At 37.4% G+C, this 26,850-nt stretch overlaps 1 protein-coding gene across 1 annotated transcript in view; it reads left to right on the forward strand.

Moving 5' to 3' along the window:
* LOC150060818 (tRNA (32-2'-O)-methyltransferase regulator THADA-like) overlaps positions 1-26,850 on the forward strand; it is a 241,115-nt gene continuing 214,265 nt past the window's right edge. The window contains exons 1-5 of the mRNA XM_090337046.1: positions 1-70; positions 907-1,016; positions 19,059-19,191; positions 21,798-21,911; positions 24,455-24,577. Coding sequence (XP_090193172.1) covers positions 916-1,016; positions 19,059-19,191; positions 21,798-21,911; positions 24,455-24,577 — 471 coding nt within the window. The 5' untranslated portion in view covers positions 1-70; positions 907-915. The remainder of the gene's footprint in view (positions 71-906; positions 1,017-19,058; positions 19,192-21,797; positions 21,912-24,454; positions 24,578-26,850) is intronic.

A 26,850-nucleotide genomic window follows, 5' to 3' on the forward strand; every position in this document is an offset into this window, starting at 1 on the left:
CTGTTTGGCATTGGCATGATGCCAAAGAAATACTTGTTTGAGTCATGTTAATCTCATATATTCTATAAAGGTAAAAAATTCATAATAATCCTGGTTATTATATTATCATTATGAGTTTACTGAGAGATTAAATAAAATGAAGGAATACATCTAGATATCACTGTCATCCACAGAAGAATCAGTCTAATTTTTTTGATGATATCAAATGATTTGTTGCAAATGTAGTGGCAAATAAACAGAATAATCATCATTATAAAGGAACTAGAAAATTAGTCTTATTTTTGAGTAGAAGATTATCTAGGGCTAAGATTCACTCTTTAGAAGACCACCCACCCACTGGTCAGACTTCTGGGACCCTTTGAAGGGATTTACAATAAAGGAAGCAATGAAAATATGATCTTGGCTTAAAGAAGACATCGAACTGTTCTAAGTCCACAGAAAAGCACCTTGCCAGTACTATGTGTAAACACCTTAGAAACACCTTAGAAATCTTATTTTTCTAATAATAGAAATGAGGGTCATATAGATTAGTTAACTGATATTACTTCTGGTAGAATTATTGAGCTTCTTCCATATTTGAAGGATGAAATTTAGATTTTAAAATCTTGGTAATTTCAGAATATGCTCTGAAATTACTGTGTTAGAAATGAAATGAGATAATGGCTTTTTTTCATTGAGGTTTATTGGGGCAGATTGCTGCTTCCATGGCCTGAATATACTGCTTACATGCTGGGTTACTTTGGGTAAATTGTTTAGCCTTTCTGGGCCCCAGCCTCCCCATTGTAAAACACAGATAATTCATTATGAGGATTAAATGTTACAGTTCTAAATATCATTGTAGATATAAATATACCTATCAATGTAAGCATATATTGAACTTTTGTTGTTATGTTGTTCTTGTTAAAGGTGAAAGAAATGGGAGATTATTTTAAACAACACCTTTTACAGTCCAGACACAGAGGTGCATTTGAGCTGGCATATACTGGTTTTGTGAAACTCACTGAAATACTAAACAGGTAAAACAAACATCCTTTTGTGTAGTATTTGTATTTTTTTAAGAGAATGTACAAATGTGCTTGGAATAGAATTTAGTTGTGCCTTTTGATGTGAAAAGAATAAAGAATTGGTTGGCTACAAAGCTCTGGGAAGAAATCGTTTTCTTAGGCTTCATTGTATGATATATTGCAGATGATTGAATGAAATAGCCAAACCTAGTTGCTCTCTCATTGAAAGGTGATTTGAAATGAACTAAAAAAATTATACTAAAAATAGCTTTGAAATTACTCTTTTCTTTCCTTTGAATAAAAGGCATGTTTTGTCTGTTTGAAACTAACTTGGCATTCGAATAAAAAAAGCCTGGATTTTGGGAATTTATATTTATTACAGAGAGAAAACAAGGATTTTGTCTTCTTTTCCCTATAATTTTATTTTATAGCAAATTCTTAAAATAACAGTAAGTAGTCAAAAAATGTAATTTTTTGCCCTTGCCTGAAAAAACTTCATATATTTAGCCAAATATATGATGGTTTTTTTTAACATTATAGGTGCTGGTAATTTTATTCATTCACATAATAGATTTCCTCCAAGGACTTGTGAGGAAACCTTAAATTACTTAATGACTAAGTGTTCATGGCAAGTGTTCTCTAAATAAGAGGTAGTATTTTCCAGGAAAACATTTCTATTGCCTGGAAACTTTTTGAAATGCAGCAGCATTCTGCCAGCCTTGTACCTTCAGCAAACAGTTTATTTTAGTCTATTAAGGCATCTACAACTTGAATATTTTTGAAACTTTTTTTCCCTCTTTTGGTTAAAAAAGTTTATAAAGTATCTTGAAAGTTGTGATCTGTACACAGTATCTTTAAATCTTATTTTTAAAATGTCATAGATTTTAAACTATTGTTCTTCAAAATATTTTGTTATGTTTTTTAACTCAGTTTCCAGTGTAGACATGCCTCAAGGGTATTTTTTTTCTCATAATGCAACATACTCTAATTCCCTTTGAATCAGTTAAACAATATATTTTGACTTTAGCAGTGTGTTTGGTGCTTTAAAATATAGAATACTTCTTTATGAGATATCATGTTGGTAATTAAATAGCTTATATATTAGTTTGTGTAATAGCAGGTGTAAAGTATATGACAGGTGTGTCATGGTCCCTGACTTGCAAGAATAGACACTGGTTGTGTGCACCTAGCATCACTGTATGTGTATTGATGGAATACTACCTGGAAAGTAAGATGCACATTTTTTTTATTAAAGAATTTATTAACATTGATTTTTACATCACATTTCAAATTACATATTTAAAAAACAAGTATTCAAGAAGGGAATCTCTATACAATCACTGCCACTTAGATTTTAGAACAATTGAAATTAGGTTGAGGGTTTGTATGTCATGGGTACATATTAATCTATGTATTAAAACATTATGTCTATAGAGTCATAAATTTTTATGTCTATGTAGTTGTGTTTATATTTCCAGTACCATGTCCATAGCATTGGGTACGCAAATATTGAGTCCTCGCTCTTGTACTGTTTGGATCTAATAGCCACATATTAAGGATACCATGCTTCTTTTGTTCCTTTGGTCTTGACTTGTCTTACTCAACATGATTCACTCTAGATGTGAATGCCATTATTTTGTCTTGTCTGTTTTGGCTATGTAGAATTACATTGTGTATATATATATATATATATATATATATATATATATTTATATATATCACATTTTTTTGTATCCATTCATCTGCAGTAGGCATCTGTATTGTTCCCATCTCCTAGCTATTGTGAATAGTGCAGAGATGAACATAGCTGAGCAGGTGTCCTTATCATATCCTGGGTTATGATGTTCAGGGTAGATGCCCAAGAGTGGTATGGCGGGATCATAGGGAAGGTCTATTTTCAGTTCTTTTAAGAAACTTCTACACTGCTTTCCAGAGTGGCTGAACTTGCTTACAATCCCACCTGCAGTGCAGTAGGACTCCTTTTTCTCCACAACCCCGCCAGCATCTGTCATTGTCTGAGTTCAAAATCTTGGCCATTCTTATTGGGGTAAGGTGGTATCTTAGGGTTGTTTTTATTTGCATTTCCTTTATGACCATGGATGATGAGCACTTACTGCCATTTTAACCTCTTCTTTTGATAAGTCTCTCTTTAGTTCTCTTGCCCATTTAGTGATTGGTTTGTTGGGTTTGGGGGAGATTAGTTTCTTGAGTTCCCTGTAGATACTGGATATTAAGCATTTGTTAGATGTATTATTGATAAATATCTTTTCCCAGTTGGTTGACTGTCTTTCTACTTTTGTAGCTATGCTTTTATCTGAGATACACATATTTTTGCACGATAAAGCTGTCCAAGCTGGGTGTGGTGGTTCACGCCTGTAATCCTAGCTCCTCAGGAGACTGAGGTTCAAAGCCACCCCAGGCACAAAAGAAGCTGAGACTCTTATTTCCAGTTAACCTCTAGAAAATGGGAAGTGGGTCTTGGCTCTAATGTAGGGCGTAGCCTTGAGCTGAAGAGCTCAGGAACAGCGCCCAGGCCGAGTTCAAGCCAATGACCCACAAAAAAAAAAAAAGCTATCCAAATATGAAATAAAAAAATCCTGTAGGAATGAACAGAAGACAGAGAAAGGGACCAAGGATAGGCTGGTAGGTATTTTTGAAGGAGGTAGGTATACTCAAGCATCAATAAGGTCTAAATATCAAGGAAGATTTGTGAGTAAATATATATATAAAACTAGTACCAACATGACTTATTGTTAGGTGAGTGAGTAATCTTGTAGTGTTGTTGCTGCTCTGGTAAAGTTAATATGAAATACCATTTGCATTGAGGAATAACAATAATCTGTAGCTCAAGCTCCTAGTTCTTTCTGTATCATCCATTCCATTCTTTTTAGTGATATTATGTTAGAATTAACCTCCTTAGATCCAGCTTCTTTATCTCTAACGGAAGGAAAAATGATATTTGCCTTTTTATAGATCTCTCTGGCTTTTGTTGTGCAGATCAAGTAAAATGGGTATTTATAAAGACTATTTTGCAAAATAGAATGTCCTCCAAATGTAAAATATGAGATTATTGAGTTTATGAGTAGTTTCTAGTTGGAAGTATTTTGTTTGTTTAAGAACGATTCAAGTCAGCTGTGCTTATATATCAGTACCTTGGTGGGTGATGGCTAGAAGACTGGACTTGGTTGATACTACTTATGTGGCCTCTTATTCAGCATGGCAGTCGTGAGGTACTTCTTTTATAGATGCAGCCCCCCTTCTCCCCACCAGAGAATAATCCAATAGGAGCAGGTAGAATCCATATGCTTGCTACTGACCTACCATGGGGAATTTCACAGCATTGCTTCAGTTATATTCTGTGGGTTATAAATGAGTTTGTAGGCTAGATTTGATATAGTTTATCTTTTGGTGGTTAAGTAGAAAGATCATATTGTAGAAACAGTTGTGGATAGGAGATAACGTGGCAGTCTTTGAATCTGCCACATGAACAGATTGCATATGAATAATTAAGGTTACCAGGGAGTCTGTGATTGCTCCACTGGTTTAGGATCCAATGAAGAGAAAAATGGGATCGATGTTACCAAAGCCATGGAAATTTGGCTTTGTTTCTAAGAGGTAAATAGTTTGATAAAGATGAATGACTTTATGTTACATGTATTGAATATGAGATAATGTAGGCATATCCTAGTGAAAATATTTGTTAGTACTTGGAGAAGCAGATTAGGGGATTCAGCAGAGCCACATGTAGATTTTTGAATTGTCTCTATAATCATCATTATTAGTTGGGTTAAAGTCTGTAGGGGAGTGCGGAAAAGGAAAAAATAACAGAGGACCACTGTCTAATGATGCAGAGGCCACTGTCTAATGATGCAGTTGAAGGCACTTGAGATAAGGAGGATAGGGAGATCAAGAAAAGCCCAGTGCCTAGAATTACAGCTACTTCTAATCTACTTTAAATATCTCATGGTTGTCACTATTGGCTTTTGACCATTCTCTTCTAAGTTCTTGGATGTTGCTTTCAGACCATGTGGTTCTTGATTCCTTTGGAGACATTTCAAGTCTGCTGAACAAAATGTTTTGCACAGAACATCTTCAACAGTGTGTGTGGCTTTCTTTTGTTTGGTCTTTATTTTTAAAAGAAAATCTGTTTCTCTTGGACTCCTTTTGAAAACTTTTCATAAGCTCTTAAATTATGAAAAACTTGTTTAGGCATACAACATTTAAAAAGTTTGCAAAAAAGCCTGAGTGTTCACAAAAAAATCCACAGTAACGGAGGCCAACTGTTGCTCCTCTCTTAAACTACAGCTGTGTTAAGGAAGGAAGAACTTAGAGAGATTAATGGATAAATATCTGGAAAGTTAAACATGAGCACCATCGTATAATTTGGTTTTTAGTGGGATTATTCAGAACATTTTCAAATATAAACTAGCTTCACCATTAATCATCAAAAGATAGATAAAAATGGAAAAGTCATTGCTCTATTTCTGGGAATTATTTGAGAGCATTACTTGTATATAGCAAGCAGAATATGTTGAGTTAATTTTCTGTGTTTTGATTTTCATAGTAATTTCTATTTGGGATTTGATGATACACTAATGCTTTCTTTAAAAAAATTCTTCTTTGGTCAGTTGTAGGAGTTGAACTCTGGGCCTGGGTGTTGTCCCTGAGCTCTTAAGCTCAAGGCTACCACCCTACCCCTTGAGCCACAGTGCCACTTTCAGTTTTCTGGTGGTTAATTGGAGATAAGAGTATTACAGACAGATTAGTGCCTGTGCTGGCTTTGAGCCTTGATCCTCAGATCTCAGACTCCTGAGTAGCTAGGATTACAGGAGTGAGCCACAGCACCTGGCCTAACACTTTCTTTTATATTATAAGATAGGGAAATAACAGTGACTCGAATTCTTAATTCTGTTTATTCTATTTATTTGAAGTGAGATTGTGCTAATGTTACTCTTCTTAGCCTCTGATCTCTTCATCTCTAAGGAAGGAAAACAACATTTACCCTACTGTCATGTCTCCCTGGCTGCATTACTACAGCCAGACATGGTGATACACACTTGTTATCACCAGTTGGTAAACTGAGCCTGGAGGCCAGCCTGGAATATATAACCAGAGCTGTCTCAAACAAACAACAACAAAAAAATCCCAACCTGGATAAAGATGTGGTAGAATGCCAACTGTGAGCAAGCAAGCTCAGTGTGAGACTCGAGTTCAAATTTCAGTACTGAAAATCAAAAACAAAAGAATAAAATTATAATTATCTGCCTGTGCATAATTGCTTACGTAAGCGTTTAGTTGTGGTAAAATACATTAAAGTTTCAGATTAATTTTGTAATTACTTGTTTACTGTCGGTGATTTTAGTATTTAAAGTTGGCCTTTGGTGTAAATGAATAGGATCCTAAATTAAAGTGTTAGCTTGTGGACACTAACTTTTGTTTGACCATAAATTAGAAGACAAAATAATGGACTATAATTCTAAATCTAGAAGAAGCATTTGTGAGTACTTGCTAATAACTTCCTCTTCACATTTTTGAGTTCATCTGCTCATTGAAGTGTGGCTTATTCTGAAACTAGGATTTTAGATCCCATGCCCAAAGTCCAGGAATCCCAAATTAGGTATGCCAAATGAAGACATAGTGAAGGACAGAGAAATTCATTGCATGGCAGCCATAGAAAGTACTTCAGACATCTTTAGCCATTTTCTAGGGTTACAGATATGGACTTCGGGTTAAATAGGAAGGATTGAGGCTGAGGATGAGGAAAGTATGCATAGTTAAAGACAGTCCCATGTTATACTTGTGGCCTGGTTGACCACTATTTCAGTTTTGCCTTTGGAAGAATTCTGAAGTTAGTATCACTGTCTTTGTGTAATAGAGCAAGATAAAGGTGGTTTCCTGAGTTGGGGCTATTTAAGATGATAAGAAGGCATTGCCTGTTTTAGAGGCAGTTTGCCTGCCATACAAGATATTGCCTATCAGGGAATCTTGTCTATTTTGGAGCCCACTCTGATTGTAGAGTTGACTGCAGCAGAGAATAGCCCAGATCAAAGAACTAGATACACAAAGTTGGGAGACTTTCAGTTAACAGGACCAGGCAATAGTATTTTTTAAGTTGCCTCTTATAATTTTTTACGTATTTATTGTAATCATTAAGATAATTTTTTATATTACTGGTTGTAAAAACTGTTGACATTCAGCAGTTTTTTCATAAAATAATAGTGTAAACTCATGGATGGGAACAATTGTTAGGCAGAGTGATTTAAAAGAAGTTTAACTTTTATCAGTTAGTATTAGCCAGTATGGTTCAAATCTAACAAAAACAATTCGTTAACAACTGAAATAAAATAGTAAAAAATAATTCTTCTACCTTTCCTGAAAATGAAAAAATATGTATCTAGATAAAATATAAGGAAGAAATGAATGTCATATATGAGATTGGGTGGGCAGTCAACTTCTCATGAAAAGATATAATATCTAAACTTATATTAATATTTCATTTGACAAATGTGCCTAAAGAAAACACTTCTGTCTAACTGAATATCTTTTGATTTTATTTGAAATGTTAAGATTTAAATGGACTATAAGTTATAAGGCATTCCAGCTGTGCGTAGTGTCTCACACCTGTAGTTCTAGCTACTTAGGAGGCTGAGATCTGAGGATCAAGGTTCAGAGCCAACCCAGGTACAAAAGGACCCAAGACTCTTATCTCCAATTAACCTCTGGAAAACAGGAAGTGGGAAAGCTTTGAGCTGAAGAGCTCAGGGACAGTGCCCAGGCAGAGCACAAGCTTCATGACCCACCCAAAAAAAAAAATTATAAGGCACTCTGGCTCATACATTCTTAGAAGAAAATCCTAATAACTTCTTTTTTTTATAGTAGGTTAAAATGCTTGAGGGAAAGTAGACTATCTTAAGTTTTGGGTTTTTTTGTTTTTTGTTTTTTTCCCTCCTGCTGATCCTGGGGTTTGAACTGTGGGCCTGGGCACTTGCTGTCCCTGAGCTCTTTTTAGTCAAGGCTAATACTCTTACCAGTTGAGCCATAGCTCTACTTCACCTTTTTCTGTGATTAATTGGCGATAAGAATCTCATAGACTTTCCTGCCAAGGCTGGCAACGAACTACAATTCTCATTTTTTAGCCTCTTGAGTAGTTAGGGTTATAGGCATGAGCCACTTGTTCCCAGCTCAAGGTTTGTGGGGTTTTTTTTGTTTTGTTTTGTTTGGTTTTTTTCCCCAATCCTGGGTTTTTAAGCTCAGGGCCTGAGCACTGTCCTTTGGCTTTCTCAAGGCTTTAAGGCTCTACCACTTGAGCCACAGCACCACCGCTTTGCTACTAGATCTTCATGCATGCACTCTACCACTAGGCCAAACTCCCAGCCCCAAGGTTTGTGTTTTTTAAGCCATTGGGTCTTTGGCTTATGATTATTAGTGACTCTTGAAGTTTTATCTATCTATCTATCTATCTATCTATCTATCTATCTATCTATCTATCTATCTATCTATCTATCTTTTGCCAGTCCCGGGGCTTGAACTCAGGGCCTGAGCACTGTCTTTGGGCTTTCTCAAGGCTAGAGTTCTATCACTTGAGCCACGGCACCACTTCTGGCTTTTTCCTATGTTTGTGGTACTGAGGAATCAAACCTGGGCCTTTGTGCATGGTAGACAAGCACTCTACCACTAGGCCAAACTCCTGGCCCCTTGAAGTTTGATTTTAAGGCTACTCTTATAGTAAAGTCAGAAAATGCCTTCTTTCTGGAAATTTGAGCATCAGTTTCAACATCTTCATAATCATACATTATTATTTAGATACAAAACCTTGTTCTCATTGAATAACCCTATCATAACTTTTTTTTGTCAAGTCTTAGATTTTTTTTTTTTTTTTTTTTTTTTTTGCCAGTTCTGGGCTTGAGCTCAGGGCCTGAGCACTGTCCTTGGACTTTCTCAAGGCTAGAGCTCTACCACTTGAGCCTCAGCAACACTTCTGGCTTTTTTCTATGTATGTGGTATTGAGGAATTGAACCTGGGTCTTCATGCATGCTAGGCAAGCACTCTACCACTAGGCCAAACTCCCAGCCAAGTCTTAGATATCTTAATATTTTTTTTCCTATAATCTCAGGGGAATTATATTAGATAGTAAGAGGAAAAAAAACCCTCTCCTTCCAAACACTACTAATCCACCATATCTTGTTTTCTCTATGGCCTTCTGGTTGGTAATTCCATTTAGATTTCATCATTGTTATCGTCTGTGCCTGTAGCACAGCTTCCAAATAGCCCCTGATATTTCAGCCTGCAGTCAACCTCAACAAGATATGAGAGCTGGTAAAGGAGGTTAAGATAGCTTCAGTTGATAATGTTGGTTTTTCATTGCCTCTCATTTAGGCAAATAATTTTTTTTAGGTTTAACCTTTCAGCGTGCTTTAGGATTATGTCTCTTTTTTCATATATGGTGTGTGCATACATAGCCTTCCTGCACACATCTGTTTGTATTTAGTTTAATTGAAATAATAAACACAAACCTTGGAATAATAAACTTGACCAAAGAATGAATAGAGTGAGAATTTAGTTTCTAAAATAATTGCAGATGTGAAAAAAAAATCTCTTAAGTTAGGGAAGATACCCTACTGAAAGTGTTTGAGGAAATAAAGATAATATTTCTTAATTAATAGTGCACGCATAATATAGCCAATCAGAACTCAACGCATAATTGCTGTGTTACCTTTTGGGTAGACCCTTTGGGTAGATGAATAATGCCATTGGGAAGGTACTTTGTAGTCAGGGAATCTGATTTATTGGCATGAAATAGTCTAATGACCAATTAGGGTATACCACATATGTAATTTGATTTTGTTCTATGGGTTTTATGCTTATCTTCAAATGCTTATCCTCTGTGAGATAGCTCTGTGGGTAGAAGTTAGAATAATCTGTTTATGGAAAAATAATTTGCTCCAGTTCTGCTCAAGACAACACAAAGCCTGACAGCCAGTTCTAGCCTGCTTGTTCATTTCTGGCATTTTAGTAGGGGTTCAGGCTGTACCACTTAAGCATAGCAAAGCAATAAGAAAAACTACCTATATCTTTCCTGTGGACCTTTATTTTATTTTATTTTTTAAATTTCTGGTCCCTTCTTGATTGTGATGAAAAAGAAAATCAGAGTGATTTGATTATGTTTTAACTTTCCTTCTGTATAGCAAAAGGTATGTATAGAGATAAATATAGAGAGTTATGAATTCAAACAATTAATAAGGCCATTTAAACTTCCTGGGATGCTGTTTTGTCTTTCCACAAAGGAAGAGAGACCAGCTCTAGGGTGTGTGTGTGTGTGTGTGTGTGTGTGTGTGTGTGTGTGTGTGTGTGTGTGTGTGTGTGTGTGTGTGTGTGTGTGTGTGTGTGTGTGTGTGTGTGTGTGTGTGTGTGTGTGTGTGTGTGTGTGTGTGTGTGTGTGTGTGTGTGTGTGTGTGTGTGTGTGTGTGTGTGTGTGTGTGTGTGTGTGCGCGTGTGTGTGTGTGTGTGGTTCTTGGTGCTTGAAGTCAGCCTGTGCGTTGTCCCTGAGCTCTTCAGCTCAAGGTTACTGTCTACACCTGGATCCACAGTGCCACTTCTGTTTTCTAGTGGTTAATTGGAAATAAGAGTCTCACAGACTTTAATGACTTTAGTATCCGGGCTGGCTTTGAACCACAGTACTCAGATCTCAGCCTCCTGAGTAGCTAGGATTATAGGTGTGAACCATTGAACCTGGCTAAGGCTCTAGATTTCTTTCAGCTCTGAGCACTCTACTTACTGTACAATGCTACTTTCTAATTTCTGTGTGGAGAAAAATTTGGGGATTTTGTGTATTAAAGATTCTGGTGGTGACTCACGCCTCTAATCCTAGCTACTTGACCTGAGTCTTTGCTACTGATTCTGAGATCTGAGGATTGCAGTTCAAAGCCAGCCCTGATAAGAAAAATTGTGAGACTAATTTCCAGTTAACCACAAGAAAACTGGATTGGGTGACTCAATTAACCACCAGAAAATCATGGTATTGGTAGAGTGCTAGCCTTCAAAAGCTCAGAGAAAGTGCCCAGGCCTTGGATTCAAGCCCCACCACTACCGGGGGTGGGGGGGATTGGGGGGGTGGGGAGGGAAGGAAGATTGTGGGAAGCTAAATGTATTTTAGTAAGTTTCCTTTAGAACTAGTAGACTGATCTGACAGGAATCTTTTGTAGATAAGTAATAATGAATCTTGAATTCCTGGTAAGAAACTTACAATTTTGTAATATACTTGGAGGGTAAAGACACTAGGTACTTTGTGTTAGCTTGGCAGGATAGTTAAGTAAAACAGAGGAGCCTTCAGCCAGAGAACATCTGTTCTTCTAATGGAGAGCATTCACTAATATCAACAAGATATTGGAATTCCCCATGTCTGTGGTTGATGACTACATAGAATTGGTATGAAGAACCAGGAACTGTTTCTTTATTCCGGACCTTTCCCTTTTCCTTACTGACCCCTGGACTGTGTGATGAAGCACCAAAACAAACAACTAGGGTTTGCTACATTGTTCTTGTGAGCCTTGCATAGTTCCATTTTTACCTCTCAATTCTTTTATTATCATAAACACCAGCAACACTGGAGTTTTTAAATCACTTCCTTATAAAGTAATCTGTCTTTACTGGGCAGGAGAAGAGGATTCATTGAAGAGCCAAACTGTAGAATAGGTTTCTGAGTCGAGTACACACAGTGACCTCACCATTGAGTAGTCCCTCATTTTTATACCTGCCTTTTCACTTTCATGCTCCCTTGAAGGTACAGCTAATTATGTAGCAGCTGGCACTAACACTGATTGGTTCATCTTTAATCAGTCATCTTTAATCTTAAATCAATGATTTAACAAGAGTGTGCATGTGTGTGTGTGTGTGTGTGTGTGTGTGTGTGTGTGCATGTGTGCGTGCTCCTGGGGCTTGAAGTCTGGGCCTGCTCTGTCCCTGAGCTTTTTGTTCAGGCCCAGCACATTACCACTTGAGACACAGTGTCACTTTCAGCTTTTTCTGAGTCATTTATTGGAGATAAGAATTTCACTGTCTTTTGTGCCTGGGCTGGCTTTGAACCATGATCCTCAGATCTCAGCCTCCTGATTAGCGAGGATTACAGGCTTGAGCTACCTTTGCCTGTGTAACAAATGATTTTTTGTTTGAGTCAAATGTTGTGTTGTACACAAGCTGTCTTTGACCACAGAGGATATGACATGGTAGACCACAGATACCACAAATCCATAGACAATTACTAGAGCATAAGCATAAGGAGGAAGCATTTTCTGAGACTTCAGTAAGTGTTGGGAGAGCATTTCATAAAAACAAACTTAAAGTACTTGTTTATTTTAGAATCATTGCTTTCTCTAGTTGTACCTATGAGCTTAGGAAATAGTATCTTTCTGATTTTTTTTTTTTTTGGTAGGTTGTGAGGTTTGAACTCAGGGCCTGGATGTTGTCCCTGAGCCTTTTTTTTTTTTTTTTTTTTTTTTTTTGCCTGCCCTAGGCTTGAGCTCAGGGTCTGAGCACTGTCTTTGGACTCTCTCAAGGTTAGAGCTCTACCACTTGAGCCTCAGCCCCACTTCCGGCTTTTTTTTCTATGTATGTGATACTGAGGAATTGAACCTGGGTCTTTGTGCATGCTAGGCAAGCACTCTACCACTAGGCCAAACTCCCGGCCCTTTCTTAATTTTTTTTTTTAAGCGGATGTGGGTAGGTGTTGAAATTTAACTCAGAGCCTTATACTTGTTAGCCTAGAATGATATGCAAAGTTATATCTCCAGTCCTATTTTTTCTTTGTTTTGTTTTTGTTCTACTCTTCCTTTTTTTCCACATATTTTTATTTAGTTATTAGAAGGGTTACAGTTATATTTGCCAGATAGTATGAGCATTACTTCACACACATTGATACCTCTTCTCATGTTTTTGTCCCCATTTCCCTCCCTCCACTCCCTCTGTTTTGTTTTTGCAAGTATGGCAACTTGAACTCAGGGTATATTTTCCACTCAAGGCTTCCACTTTACCAGTTGAGCCATACCTCCAGCTTTTTAGCTGGTCAGTTAGAGTTATGGTCTTTCCTGTCTTGAACAGAGATTGTTAGATCGTAGCCTCCTGAATAGTTAGGATTATAAATGTGAGCTACTGTTATCCAACCTACACTCACATTTAAAATTTGAGGATTTGATTGGAGAATTTATTTGGTAGATAGTGAAGACTAAAACAGAGGTCCATTTGTTGAACTGTCAACCCTAGGTAATGGTGGTAAGAATTAATGGTGCCATTAATGAAGGAAGAAAGGAAGGAGAGAAGGAAGGAAGGAGGAAAGAAAGAATAGAAGGAAAGAAGTGGGGATGAAGGAAGACAGAAAGTGAAGTGCTTGGCGGGAGATAGGACATGTACAGACAGTACTGTTTGAGATCATATTGGGATGGTACTAGTAGGATAATAGACAGTTGGAAATACAGCCATAAGATTAGGAGAGGGATCAGAGTTGGAGAGGAGGAAACTGGGACCCCCTCAATCCTTTAATACTGAAAGCGCAGCATTCTGGGAAACCCCATAGTCTGGGAAACAGGGATAATTACTTTGGCTGGAGGTATGCATTTGAAAGCCAAACAGAAAATAATTGAAGTGATGTGCTTGAAGAGGGTCTCTTAGAGTCTTAAGAGAGATAGAAACATGTTATAATCTTAGATGAAATGTTTTACTTTTAACTATTGGCAAAACTCAGAAACATTGGTCATTTGAAAATTAGTTTCTAACCCTTGTTCAGCCAAGTACTGTCTGTGAACCTGTACTGTGTTGGATTTTTAATCCTATACTTGATTTTGTTCTTGAATCCGGGGTGGGGGGAATTGCCTTTTGGGGCATTATTTAAGCAAATAGAGTTGATTTTGATAGTCTTGGAGACTCCTGTAGGAAAGACTTTCATGAATCTGATTCAGAAAACCAAGGAGCTGAGTCACCTGCTGGCTGTAGTAATGCCACTTCCTGTCATTGAAAAGCACTTGTATTCTCCTTTCTTTGTTAGTCTGGTTTGTTAGAATGACAGAGCTGAGTCAGTTTTATATCATTCAACTATTTCTTAAGCTCTGTGTTGAATGCCCGACCCTGTTATAGGTACCGTGAACAGGAAAATGGACAGAATAGAATGTCCCTTATTTTGTGGAACATTTTAAGGGGAATATAGAAAGTCATTAGCTATCAGATAGCAGTGGTGTGATACACTTTGATGATAAGGAAAAGTCTTTTCTTCTTAGACCAAAGTGTTATTTAAGCAGAGATCTGAATGATGAGAGGTAACAGCTTTTTGGGGATGAGCTTTCCAAATAATGTGACTAGCTAGTGTGAAAGTCCTGAGTACTCAAGAAAAGAATGGGGTATGATAAAATTGAATAAGGTTGAATAAAGTATGTTATTTCCAAATATATACAGTTTTGTGATGATAAGAAATTTTGATCCTTCTTGTCCTAAACCCATAGAGATGGGTAATGTACAGAAGTTAGTAGTCAACCTGGTCCAGAATCTCCCTTTGTCACTCTGTGTCCATGATGTTTCCTTAGCTGCAGCCCAGGCAGCTCTGGCAGTAACCCTTTTTTTTTAGTGTGGGAGAGAAAATCACTGAAATTCTCTGTTTGCAGGAAGAAAGGTGAGTAACTCCACTGTAACCTGACTCCATAACTATCACTGATGGACATTCTGTTGTCTGACTGTGGATGTTAGAGACTTGGGCCTAGAACAGATACAGACCTAGCAAGCAAGGGAATCTTGAATAGGACCTAATGGCAAAGTGCAAATTGGGAAGTAGATAATTAAATTGGGAAGCTTCAGAAAAGCTGCTTTGGTCCTGATGAATTCTAGGACAGAACATGAAGGTCTGAACCTTCTTGTGAGAGAGATGGCAGGAGTGCCTTGAATATTTCCAGAGCTGCTTCTGGTGGTATCTGGCTCTTCGATGAGCAAAGAAGGCTCTTTTGGGTGCATTTGCCAGCCTTGACCTTGAAGAACATTCTTCCAGCTTCTTTATGAAATTGCCCAAATTAACAAGGAACATTTGGTCTTTAGTGTGCAAGGGATAAATAGGCCTGGCTAACTGTTTATAGTTAAAATAGCCAAGAATCTAAATCTGGACCCTTAGCTTAAGATATTTTTCCCAGTCATTTTATCTACTACTAACTCAACCCTATGTGGGCCTTCTACCATTCTATCTACAGAACCTTCAAAGTTAACTTCAAATTCATCCTCTTGTACTACACTGTACTAACTCCTGTATACCTTATATGTAGGAGTTGCTTACAAAATGGGAAAATCAATTTGAATGAGAAGGGTTATGTTTCAAGACCAAAAGTTGAGATTGTGGAGTGTTTGTGATATGCGTGTATATGAGTATGTATGTTGTATGCTACTTACGGAAAATAGCAAAGAGAATAGAAGGTCTGTATGGAAATTTGGAAAGGTTATGTTTATATGGGTGACGTATAAAGCTACGAGAATTTGATCAAGATGGAAGAGGAATTAGATGACGTTTGGTTAATAATCACAAGCCTTGTCAGTTCATACACAGAAGGGTGATGCATGGTGAGATACATGCGCTTATCCCTGACCTACTTGCCCTCCAAGCAATTTGTGTGCCAACCCATGCAGAACCAAAAGAGTCTCAATATGTATGCTGAAGAGTATTGCTGAATTGATATACCAGTGTTTCAATGCACTTGATAAAAACAAAGGAAGAAGGAAAGTCCCCTCCATCTCCTGAAGTTCCTTTTTTCCCTTAGTTTTTTTCTCATAGTGAATTGTGTGTGTGTGTGTGTGTGTGTGTGTGTGTGTGTGTGTGTGTGTGTGTGAGTTATGGGGCTTGAACTTGGCTTGGGTGGTATCCCTTAGCTCTTTAGTTCAAGGCTACTACCCTACCCTTGAGCCAAGCCCCCCTTCCCATTTTCTAGAAGTTAATTGGAGATATGAGTCTTAGCTCCTTTTGTGCTAGGGCTGGCTTTGAACCTTGATCCTCAGATCTCAGCCTCCTGAGTAGCTAGGATTACAGGCATGAGCCACTGTGCTTGGCTTTCTTAATAAATTCTTATAGGAAGTTTGATCTTAGACTGAGTAAATTACTTATAAGCCAGTTGGTCCTGAAATGGGAAAAAATAAAAATAAATGAAGTTCACGTGTGACATTAGATTCAGTAGTTTTTATTTCTTCATTTCTGTAGTTCCCAAAAAATAACTTTTCTTCTAATTTTGCCATTTTATTAAATGACTCCACATATACTTAGAAAAAAAATATATATAGTGGTTCCAAAGGAAGAAGATAGTAATTTAACCTATAACCGTGTCTCTAACACTTAAATAATTGCTTTGAGGAATTAGGATTTCCATTTTTGATTGAGAAACAATTAGGAGTACATAAACATATATACAAGCAGACATACAGACACACACATGCGCACAAGCACACACATATCTCATATGCTTAAAAGTAGAGAAATAACTGGTACTGGTGGCTCACAACTTTAATCCCAGCTACTCAGAAGGATGAGATCTGAGGATTGTGGGTTCAAAGCCAGTCCTGGTATGAAAGACCATGAGATTCTTATCTCCAATTAACCACCAGGAAAAAAGCAAGAAAAAAAAGTAGAGAAAATAACAGAATGATTTGCCTTTATTCACCACCCAGAATCAGTTGGTATCAAAGTATTGCTGTACTTGCTTCACCTGTCCCTTTGCATTTTTGTGAGCTGAAATATTATGAAGTATGTCTAGATTAGTGGTTATTACTTCTATGAAGTATGCAGCTCTAAAAACATGGACTTTTTCTTCTATGTCAGTGCCATTGGCATATCCTATAAATAAATCTCTGGTTTCATCTCATAGAGCATGTATAAATTTTCTCTATTATTTGGCAATATGGTTTTTTCAATTGACTTATTAGAATTAGGATCACATATTAGGTGGCTTTGTAATATCTTTAAATTACTGATGGTTCATACTCTTGATAGTTGTTTTAGTGGCTTAATGAGTGGGTAGGAGAAGAAAGATTGAGGTGATGGGCTTTAATTCATGCCAGATGGGAACCTTTAAAATCACAGAGCCTAGGGCCAGAGGCTTGCCTCAGTGGTAGAGAGTCTGCCTCACAAGTGTAAGGCCCTGAGTCCGGACCCTTAGAACTGCTAAAAGAAAAAAAATGTAAAAAATAGGCCTGGGAATGTGGCTTAGTGGTACTATGCCTAGCATGCATGAAGCCCTGGGTGGGTTCAATTTCTCAGTACCACATAAACAGAAAAAGCTGGAAGTGGTGCTGTGGCTCAAATGTTAGGGTGCTAATCTTGAGAAAAAGAAGCTCAGGGCAATGCCCAGGCCCTGAGTTCAAGCCCCAGGACTGGAAAATAAATAAAATAAAACCACAGAGTTTGTGATTTTATAACACACATGTATCTACATATACCTAAATTTGAATTACTAAACTAAACTGAAACTAAACTGATGTTAACTATTTTATAGAGAAGTAGAATTACAAAAAACTCCTAAAATGTATTTTTAAGACAGAATTGTAAGTACAGATTGGAAATCAATTATCTTTCTACAAGCTTTTTTCAGTTAAAAATAAAAGGAGTATTTTTATCCCTTGAGCCTTACCTGTTTATTTTTATATATTAATTTCATTTAAGTCTAGGTATTATCCTCTTAAGATAAATTTATCCACCTTCCATTGAATATGCTATTTCTCTAGATGTTATATAATTTGATAGGATATAAGTTTAAAAAAATATATTTTTTGATTGATTGTGCAGCTTGGACTCTAGGCCTGGGCACTGTCCCTGAGCTCTTCAGCTCAAGGCTACCGCCCTACCCCTTGAGCCACAGCATCACTTCTGGATTTTTCTAGTGGCTAATTGGAGATAAGAGTCTCTCAAGTCTTTAGTGCCTGGGCTGGCTTTGAATTGTGATCCTCAGATGTCAGCCTCCTGAATAGCTAGGATTACAGGCATGAACCACCACACTTGGCAAATATATTTTAAAAATTAAATATTCTTGGGCTGGGAGTTTGGCTGCTTAGTAGTAGTGTGCTTGCCTAGCTTGCACAAAGACCAGGGTTTGATTCCTGGAAGTGGTGCTGTGCTGTGCCACTCAAGTGGCACAGTGCTAGCCTTGAGGAAAAAGTCCAAGAACATTGGTCAGGCCTTGGATTCATGCCCCAGGACTGGCAGTTTTGGGTTTTTTTTTTTTTTTTTGCCAGTCCTGGGCTTCAGCTCAGGGCCTGAGCACTGTCCTTGGACTTTCTCAAGGCTAGAGCTCTACCACTTGAACCTCAGCACCACTTCCAGCTTTTTTGTATGTATGTGGTACCAAGGAATCAAACCCGGGTCTTTGCGCATGCTAGGCAAGCACTTTAACCACTAGGCCAAACTCCGGCCTTGGGTTTTTTTTTTTGAATGTCCTTAATTACTTTGGGATAATAGTACAGTAGAGCAAAAGCCTGTTTGTGTACCTAGTGTTCATATAACTCCAAAATATTTTACCTCTTCCAAGGTAACTTATATTCTTAATATATATAGACTCTGGCCCTAAGTTTTGGTCCCATTTTGAGAGAGATGAAATTAATTACTAAAATACCATTTAATGCTATGTAATCTCTAAGTATAGCACATAAATGACAATAAACTATACATTTATACTCTTTTGTTGACAATCTCTGTGTGTGTGTGTGTGTATGTGTATGTATGTGTATGAATACCAGGACGTGGACTCAGGATATTGTGCTCTCACTTGGCTTTCTTGCTCTCAGCTGATACTCTACCACTTGAGCCACACCTCTAACTTAGTTATTTGCTAGTTAATCAGATAGGGAATCTCGTAGATTTTCCTTTTTTTTGCCTGGGTTGGATTCAAACCTCAGTCCTTCAGGCCTTATCCTCCTGAGTACCTAGGATTACAGATATGAACCCATTGACACTAGCCAACTATTTTCTGACAGTGTTAGTTGTACATTAGTAGTTTGTACTTTTACCTTTTGGTACCTGATAATTTCAAATGTTTGCTTATGTTTACCTTTTAGGTGCCCTAATGTGAGCCTGCAAAAGCTACCAGAACAGTGGTTATGGAGTGTTTTGCAAGAAATTAAAAGCAGTGATCCTTCTTCCAAACTCTGTGCTACAAGACGCAGTGCTGGAATTCCTTTCTATATACAGGTACTTCTTTATAAGGTTATAGTTCTTTTATTTGTCCTTTAATAGTATATTCTAGTTGTGTGGCAAATGTGTTCTTGGAAGAAACCCTGTAAGAGGTCACTCTTGTAACATAAGCTGATGGTGGTATAGATTTCTGCCTATGTATTAATTAAGCAGATGTCATTGGGGCTCATTCATGTCATTGTAGGAAGTACACAGTTGCCTTTTTTCCCCTACTAAATTACAACAAATAGCTTTCCTCTCATATGAAGACCCTTAATACTCTATAGGCAACCAGTGTTGACAGTTTCTTTTGGATCTTTCTATAAAAGGTCACTTCATAAAATATTTTTTATTTTGGTCATGGGGCTTGAATTTGGGATCTGGGTACTGTCCCTGATCTCTTTTGCTTACAGCTAGTGCTCTACCTTTGGGCTGAAGCACCACTTCCAATTTTTAGGTGGTTAATTAGAGATAACTGTAGCATGGACTTTCCTGCCTATGCTATCTGTGAACCGTGAGCCTTTGATCTCAGTCTCTTGAGTAGCTAAGATTATAGGCATAAGCCACCAGCTTATAAAATGAATCTTAATAGTAGCCAACATTTATTAGTGGTTATTTCACATGTATCTTTTCACTTAATTTTTGGCTAAACTGTGAGATAGGCATTGTTATCATCCATTACATATTCTAGATGAGGAAACTGGGGTTTGTACAAGTTGATCTGCCAAAGGCCACAAACGAGTAAGAACTGAGCCAACCAGAGTCTTTAACCTAGAACTACTAATACTTGACCCTGGACTGGCTTCGAACACGATTCTCAAATCTCAGCCTCTTGAGTAGCTAAGCTTTTAGTTATGAGCCATTAGCACCCAGCTGATTTCTTTTTCTTTTTTGGTACTGGGCATAGAACCCAGGATGTTACATTTGCTAGGCAAGCACTTTGCCACTGAGCTGCATCCCAGCCTTCAGCTGATTTCTGTCTTGTAATTCCCAGAGTTCCTTCATGATTTTGATGACAGCGGAATAACAGTTGCAGAGATTGTTGACAGATCACTGGGTTATACTGGATGAATTTGATGACTTTCAGAAATAAACTTTCCGGATCTGATCCAGTCTAGCTCACAGTAGTTCAGTTTCTTAATTCTTTCTGTCTTGGTGTGTTTTTGTTCATTTTTCTGAGGACAAATGTTATGGTTACTTCAAGGTCCTATTGCATATTTATGTAGTGTCCTTATTATACCCATCAGCTAGAGTTAAGTATTGTTTCTTTTCAGTAATCAAGTATAGCTTTCTCACTTATTTTGGTTGAATAAACTCTAGATTATTAGAAATATCTTCTCAAGCAGAATCCCAGTTGTCTTAGCATTATTTAACCATGTTGTTGTATTGGTGGAAACCTCTGCTAAATGTTTGCTGTGGGGAAAAGAAAAACTACCTGATCAGTTTATGAACTTTTTGTGTAGACAGAAATTTTTAAGTAATCATAAAAATTAATTACATATAATATATAAACTATATATATCTTATGTATAATACATATATACATACATATCTGTATTTCTGTATCTATATCTGTGTATGCACATATACACAGACACGGTTCAGAAGACACTGACTTGCCTTAAACTTTCTCTTGGGTGAACTAGTAGCTACATACTTAAAAAAATAGATGTAGAACGAGCCTCAGAATGTGACTAAAGTGATTTCTTTTTTGCCAGTCTTGGCTCGAACTCAGGGCTTGAGCACTGTCCTTGGGCTTTCCTCAAGGCTAAGGCTCTATACTTGAGCCACAGCACCACTCCCAGCTTTTCTGTATATGTGGTATTGAGGAGCTTGCAGGCTAAGCAAGCACTTTATCACTAGGCCAAACTCCCGGCCCTAAAGTGATTTTTGTTCTTTAACAGCTTTGTTGATATAATTCACTTAGTATACTCTCTTCATGTATTTAAGGTGTATATAAGTCAATGATTAGTTTATTCATAGAGCTGCGCAGCCATTACCACAATTTAATTTTATAACATTATGCAGCCTTCCTCAACTCCATTAGCACTCATTCCTGTTCTGCTCTGCTTCTGCTGTTCCCAGCCCTAGGCAACCACTAATCTACCTTCTGTCTCTAGGTGGTTTGTCTGTTCTGGACATTTCATGTAAATGGAACCATATAGTATGTGATCTTCTGTGTCTGGCTTTTTTCACTTAGTGTTAATGTCTCATATACCATATTTCATTCTTCTTTGTTGCCTCAGGTGGGGTAATATCCATTTTTATGTTTTATTTTGTTCTGTTTTTATTTTAGATATTGACAAAATGTTAGCCACAATAAATAAACAGCTCCTTCATAATTGAAATATAGAATATCTTTGGAATATTCAGTGTTTCTTTTTTCTCATGGAGTTTTAAAGACTCTGATATGATTGGTCTTTCAGGAGTAAATTCTTCTGAGAAAAATTAAGTAGCCGATCAATCCATAGGGAACTTAAAAAATGTCCAAAAAATTTCATCCATAGGGTTTTTATTATTGTTAAGATAATCTTTTTATTGATATGTTACTGAAATTGTGGTTTATTGTATTTGGAACTTGACACAAGATTTCATTAATTGTTGCCTTGTTTTTTTAAAAATAGGCATTATTAGCATCTGAACCAAAGAAAGGCAAAATGGATTTGTTGAAAATAACAATGAAAGAGTTACTCACTTTGGCTGGGCCTACGGAGGACCCATGCAGCACAGTCCCCCAGGTAATAATGGAAATACAGGCATCGTGTTAGGAGGGCAATGTATTTCTTTATTGTTGTTGTTGGTTTTTGTTTTTGTTTTTGTTTTTCTGTCAGTCAGTGGGCTTGAATTCTGGGCCTAGGTGCTATCCCTGAGCTCTTCAGCTCAAGGCTCCTACCCTACCCCTGGGACTGGATGTTGTCCCTTAGCTGTTTACCTCAAGACTACCACTCTACCTCTTGAAGCATAGCATCACTTCCCATTTTCCAGTGGTTAATTGGAGATAAGAGTTTCATGGATTTTACTGCCCAGGGTGGCTTTGAACTGTGATCCTCAGATCTCAGCCTCCTGAATAGCTAGAATTACAGGCATGAGCCATTGGGCCTAAGGGCAGTGGTTTTTACATCAGGGATGTATATTTGCTAAAAAGAGGCATCTGCTGAATGTATAGAACTCTTGAAGTCAGGCTGACAGTTGAAGCTTTATGTGAATACTTTTTTTTTTAAACTTACTTTGGTCTTTCCTGTACACAAAGTGAACTATTGCTTTGGTTGGCATAGAGCTGATAAAAATGAACTAGTTTTAAAACAGCTCCACTTTCAGCTTTTCTATATATGTGGTACTGAGGAATTGAACCCTGGTCTTTATGTGTGTTAGGCAACCATTCTACCACTAGGCCAAACTCCCAGCCAAATATTTCTTTATTTTTGAAGCATTATAGTTTTATTACCTTTAAGTAGTTGTACAAAAAATTTTAATTCAACATGTCAGCTTATGAGTACAATGCATCTTAATCAATGTCATCACTCCCATTATTACTTTAAATTAAAAAAAAATTTTTGGCCATTTTTGGGACTTGAACTAGGGGCTCAGGCACTGTCTCTGAGCTCTTTATGCTCAAGGCTAGTGCGTACATCTTTTTTTTTTTTTTTTAACTTTCCAGAAAAAGCTTATTGATACATAACCTTTGGTCATACTTTTTTTTTTTTTTAAGGTGCATACCTCCTTGAGTCATAGCACCACTTCTAGTTTTCTGGTGTTTAACTGGAGATAAGAATCTCATAGACTTTTCTGCCTAGGCTGACTTTGAACAGCAATCCTTAGATCTCAGCCTCTTGAGTAGCTAGAATTTCAGGTGTGAGCCGCTAGTGTCTGGCCATTTGTTATTTTTAGTGTATATCTTTGATAGATGTCATGTGCAAATAAAATTTCCAGTGAGTAATAAGCATCTTTAAAATTAATTGACATTTAAGAAACATTACAGATAAAATTCATACACAGTCAGTTCTTCATCTTAGTTACCCTTCCTTCCTTCTTAGTGTTACAAAACGCAAATTAGTATTTTTTACTACCCTACATTTTGCCATCCACATATTTTTTAAGATTAGTAAGCTCCAGTTCATTTTCATTTCTGAACATTTTTTAAAATGTGTGAATTTAGCTAAATTCTGGCGGCTCAATCCCATAATCCTAGATATTCAGGAAGGTGAGATAAGAGAATTTTGATTTAAAGCTTGCCCAAGCAGAAGCATCTATGAGACACTGTCTCAAAAATGAACAGCAAAAAACTGGGCTGGAAATGTGCTCAGCAGTATAGCATAAGCAAAACAAGTATAAGATTCTAAGTGCAAACTCTAGTGCCTCTAAAATAAAAAAAGTATTAACTTAAAAAAAAAAAGTTAAATTCAAGCCGGGTGTGATGGCTCACACCTGTAATGCTAGCTACTCAGGAGGCTGAGATCTGAGGATCAGTGTTCAAAGCCAACTCAGACACAAAAGGATCTGAGACTCATCCCCAGTTAACCTCTAGAAAATCAGAAGTGGAACTTGGCTCAAGGGTAGAGTGGTAGCCTTGAGCTGAAGAGCTCAGGGACAGTGCCCAGGCCAAGTTCAAGCCCCATGCCCCCCCCCAAAATACATATATATATCCAACCTGTTTCTAGCCTAATTCCACTCTTATCAGAGAATAGTCTGTAGAATAGTGGTTATTTGGTATATTGAGATTTTATCTGTGGCTAAGTTTTAGGTTATTAAAAATACACACACACACACGCACAGGCACACATGCACACCTGAAATACTAGCTACTCAGGTGGCTGAAATCTGAGGGTCTCAGTACAAAGCCAGCTCAGGCACGGAAGTCCAGGAGACTCTTGTCTCTAATTAACCACCCAAAAGTGCAGAAGTGTTGCTGTTTCTCAAGTGGTAGTGCACTAGCTTTGGGGGGGCGGTGGGCAGGGGGGGAATCAGTGACAGTGCCCAGAACCTGAATTGAAGCTTCTCAGGTCCAGAACAGAAAAAGAAAAAAAAAGAATTCCTTGAGTTCTTTAAAGAATGTGCTATTTTGTTTGATAGTTTCAGGATTCTGTATATATCCACCTGATCAGGCTTTTTAAATTTTCATTGTTCAACTGTTACTAACTTACAATCTTAATTTATGTTATTTGTTTTTTAACACATTTAATTAGTAATTATATATTTTTACAATTTTGATTACAATAACTATGGTAACTCTAAAGTTACAATAGTTTTAAATGTACTACTGCTTTTGAATTTCTTGTTTTAGGTTCATGCTTTAAATATCCTTAGAGCCTTGTTCAGAGATACACGTCTGGGAGAAAACATTATTCCTTATGTTGCTGATGGAGCTAAGACTGCAATTCTGGGCTTTACGTCACCAGTGTGGGCAGTGAGTGTCTTTATTTTCCTTGACTTAATTATGCTTCTGAATAGGTTTTAATAAATTGACCGGCCAATGGATGGTCAAATATTACATATATATGTGTGTGTGTATATTACATATACATAAATATAATAAATATATATGCAAATGTTTATATAGTATATTTTTGGTTAGGGACTTTTTCTAAGGGATAGATTCTTAGATTAAGCTACATAATGATTTTTTATATTTTTTTGTTCATTTTTATTTCATTTGTTGGCTTACTGACTTAGTGATTGATTTAGAGTTTTTAATATTTATATTTGGGGATTTTAATTTATGATCTCATCCTCCTATTCTATGCCTTTGCTTACTGCTGGCAGTCTACCACTTGAATCATGTTCCAGTCTGGCTGAGTGTGTGTGTGAGTGCTTGCATGCGCATGCATGTGTGCATGTGTGTGGTGGTTGAACTCAGGGTTTGGGTGCAGTCTCGTAGCTTTTGAGCTTAAGGCTGGTGCTCCACCACTTGAGCCACAGCTCCATATCCCATATTTTGGTGGTCCATTGGAGTTGAAAATCTCATGGACTTTCCTACCTAGGTTGGCTTTGAACACGATCTTCAGATATCATCTTACTTTGTATTTAGAATTACAGGTATGAACTACTGGTATCTAGCTTTAGTCCAGCAATTTGTTAAAGATGGAGTTTCACTGACTTTTCTGCCCAGGTTGGTTTTTTTTTTTTTTTTTTTTTTTGCCAGTCCTGGGCTTGAACTCAGGGCCTGAGTACTGTCCTTGGACTTTCTCAAGGCTAGAACTCTACCACTTGAACCTCAGCACCACTTCCGGCTTTTTCTATATATGTGGTACCAAGGAATCGTGTTCGGGTCTTCGTGCATGCTAGGCAAGCACTTTAACCACTAGGCCAAACTCTCGGCCCCTAAGTACTTTTTTTTTTTTTTTTTTGTCAGTCCTGGGCTTGAGCTCAGGGCCTGAGCACTGTCCTTGGACTTTCTCAAGGCTAGAGCTCTACCACTTGAGCCTCAGCACCATTTCCGGCTTTTTTCTATGTATGTGGTACCGAGGAATCGAACCCGGGTCTTCATGCATGCTAGGCAAGCACGCTACCACTAGGCCAAACTCCCGGTCCCCTGAATAGTTCTTTTTTTTTTTTTTTTTGCCAGTCCTGGGCTTCAGCTCAGGGCATGAGCATTGTCCTTGCTTGGGCTTTCTCAAAGTCATAGCTCTTTCACTTGAGCCACAGCACCACTTCTGGCTTTTTTCTATGTATGTAGGACTGAGGAATCAAACCCGGGTCTTCGTGCATGCTAGGCAAGCACTCTACCACTAGGCCAAACTCCAGGTCCCCAGGTTGGTTTTTAACTCAGATCTCTAGGTCTCTCTTAAGTAGCTAGAATTACAGATATGAGCCACCAGAACCTGGTTATAATAGACATCTTTATCTTATCAAAGTCTACTCTCAAGTGATAGTATACAAACTCAAAGTATAAAAAATAATAGCATACTTATATTTCTCTCCTTCCAGTTTTTGTGCTATTATTGCTGCATAGTTTGCATTTATGCATATGGTAAACCTGCCCTAGGTTGTTAATACATTTGTTTAAACAATTGATTTTCCTTTCTTTTTAATTTACTATTTTAATCATTTTTGCCTATACAAAATTCAGTGATATGAACATACATTATCATTGTGCCTTTTCAGAACTTTTTTACCATCCCACACAGATCTGAACCTGCTAAACCCTAAGCTCTTCCATCTCCGTCTCCTCAATCCCCTGTAATCTCAGTTCTTCTTTCTGCCTTTTTCAATTTAGTTGGTCTAAACTTTTCTTAGTGGAATTGTGAACTGTTTTTCCCTCTTTGGCTTGTTTTCTTAGTATAATGTCTTTAAAGTTCATCTGATTGTATGTATATACCATCTTTTCTTTACTCATCTGTTGATAGACATTCAGATTGTTTTCACTTTTTGGTAGTTGTAATGCAGCAATGATGATTTCACAAGAGTTATCTTTGTCCCTGCTTTCAGCTCATGGGGGTATATCATATGGTAGGTAACTCCATGTAGCTTTCTGGGTACTCATCGACCCATTTTCTGCAGTTGCAGTACCGTTTTTCTACTCATTAGCACTGTTCAAGAATTCCAGTTTCTTTACATCTTCAATAACATTATCTTATATCTTTTAAATGATGACACTTCCTAATTGATGCAAAAAGATAGTGTAGTCTACTTTTTTTTTTTTTTTTTTTTTTTGTGGGTCATGGGGCTTGATCCTGGCCT

Source organism: Megascapheus bottae, chromosome 7 (genome assembly GCF_031878675.1).
Source record: "Megascapheus bottae isolate mThoBot1 chromosome 7, mThoBot2.hap1, whole genome shotgun sequence".
Classification (NCBI taxonomy): Eukaryota; Metazoa; Chordata; class Mammalia; order Rodentia; family Geomyidae; genus Megascapheus; species Megascapheus bottae.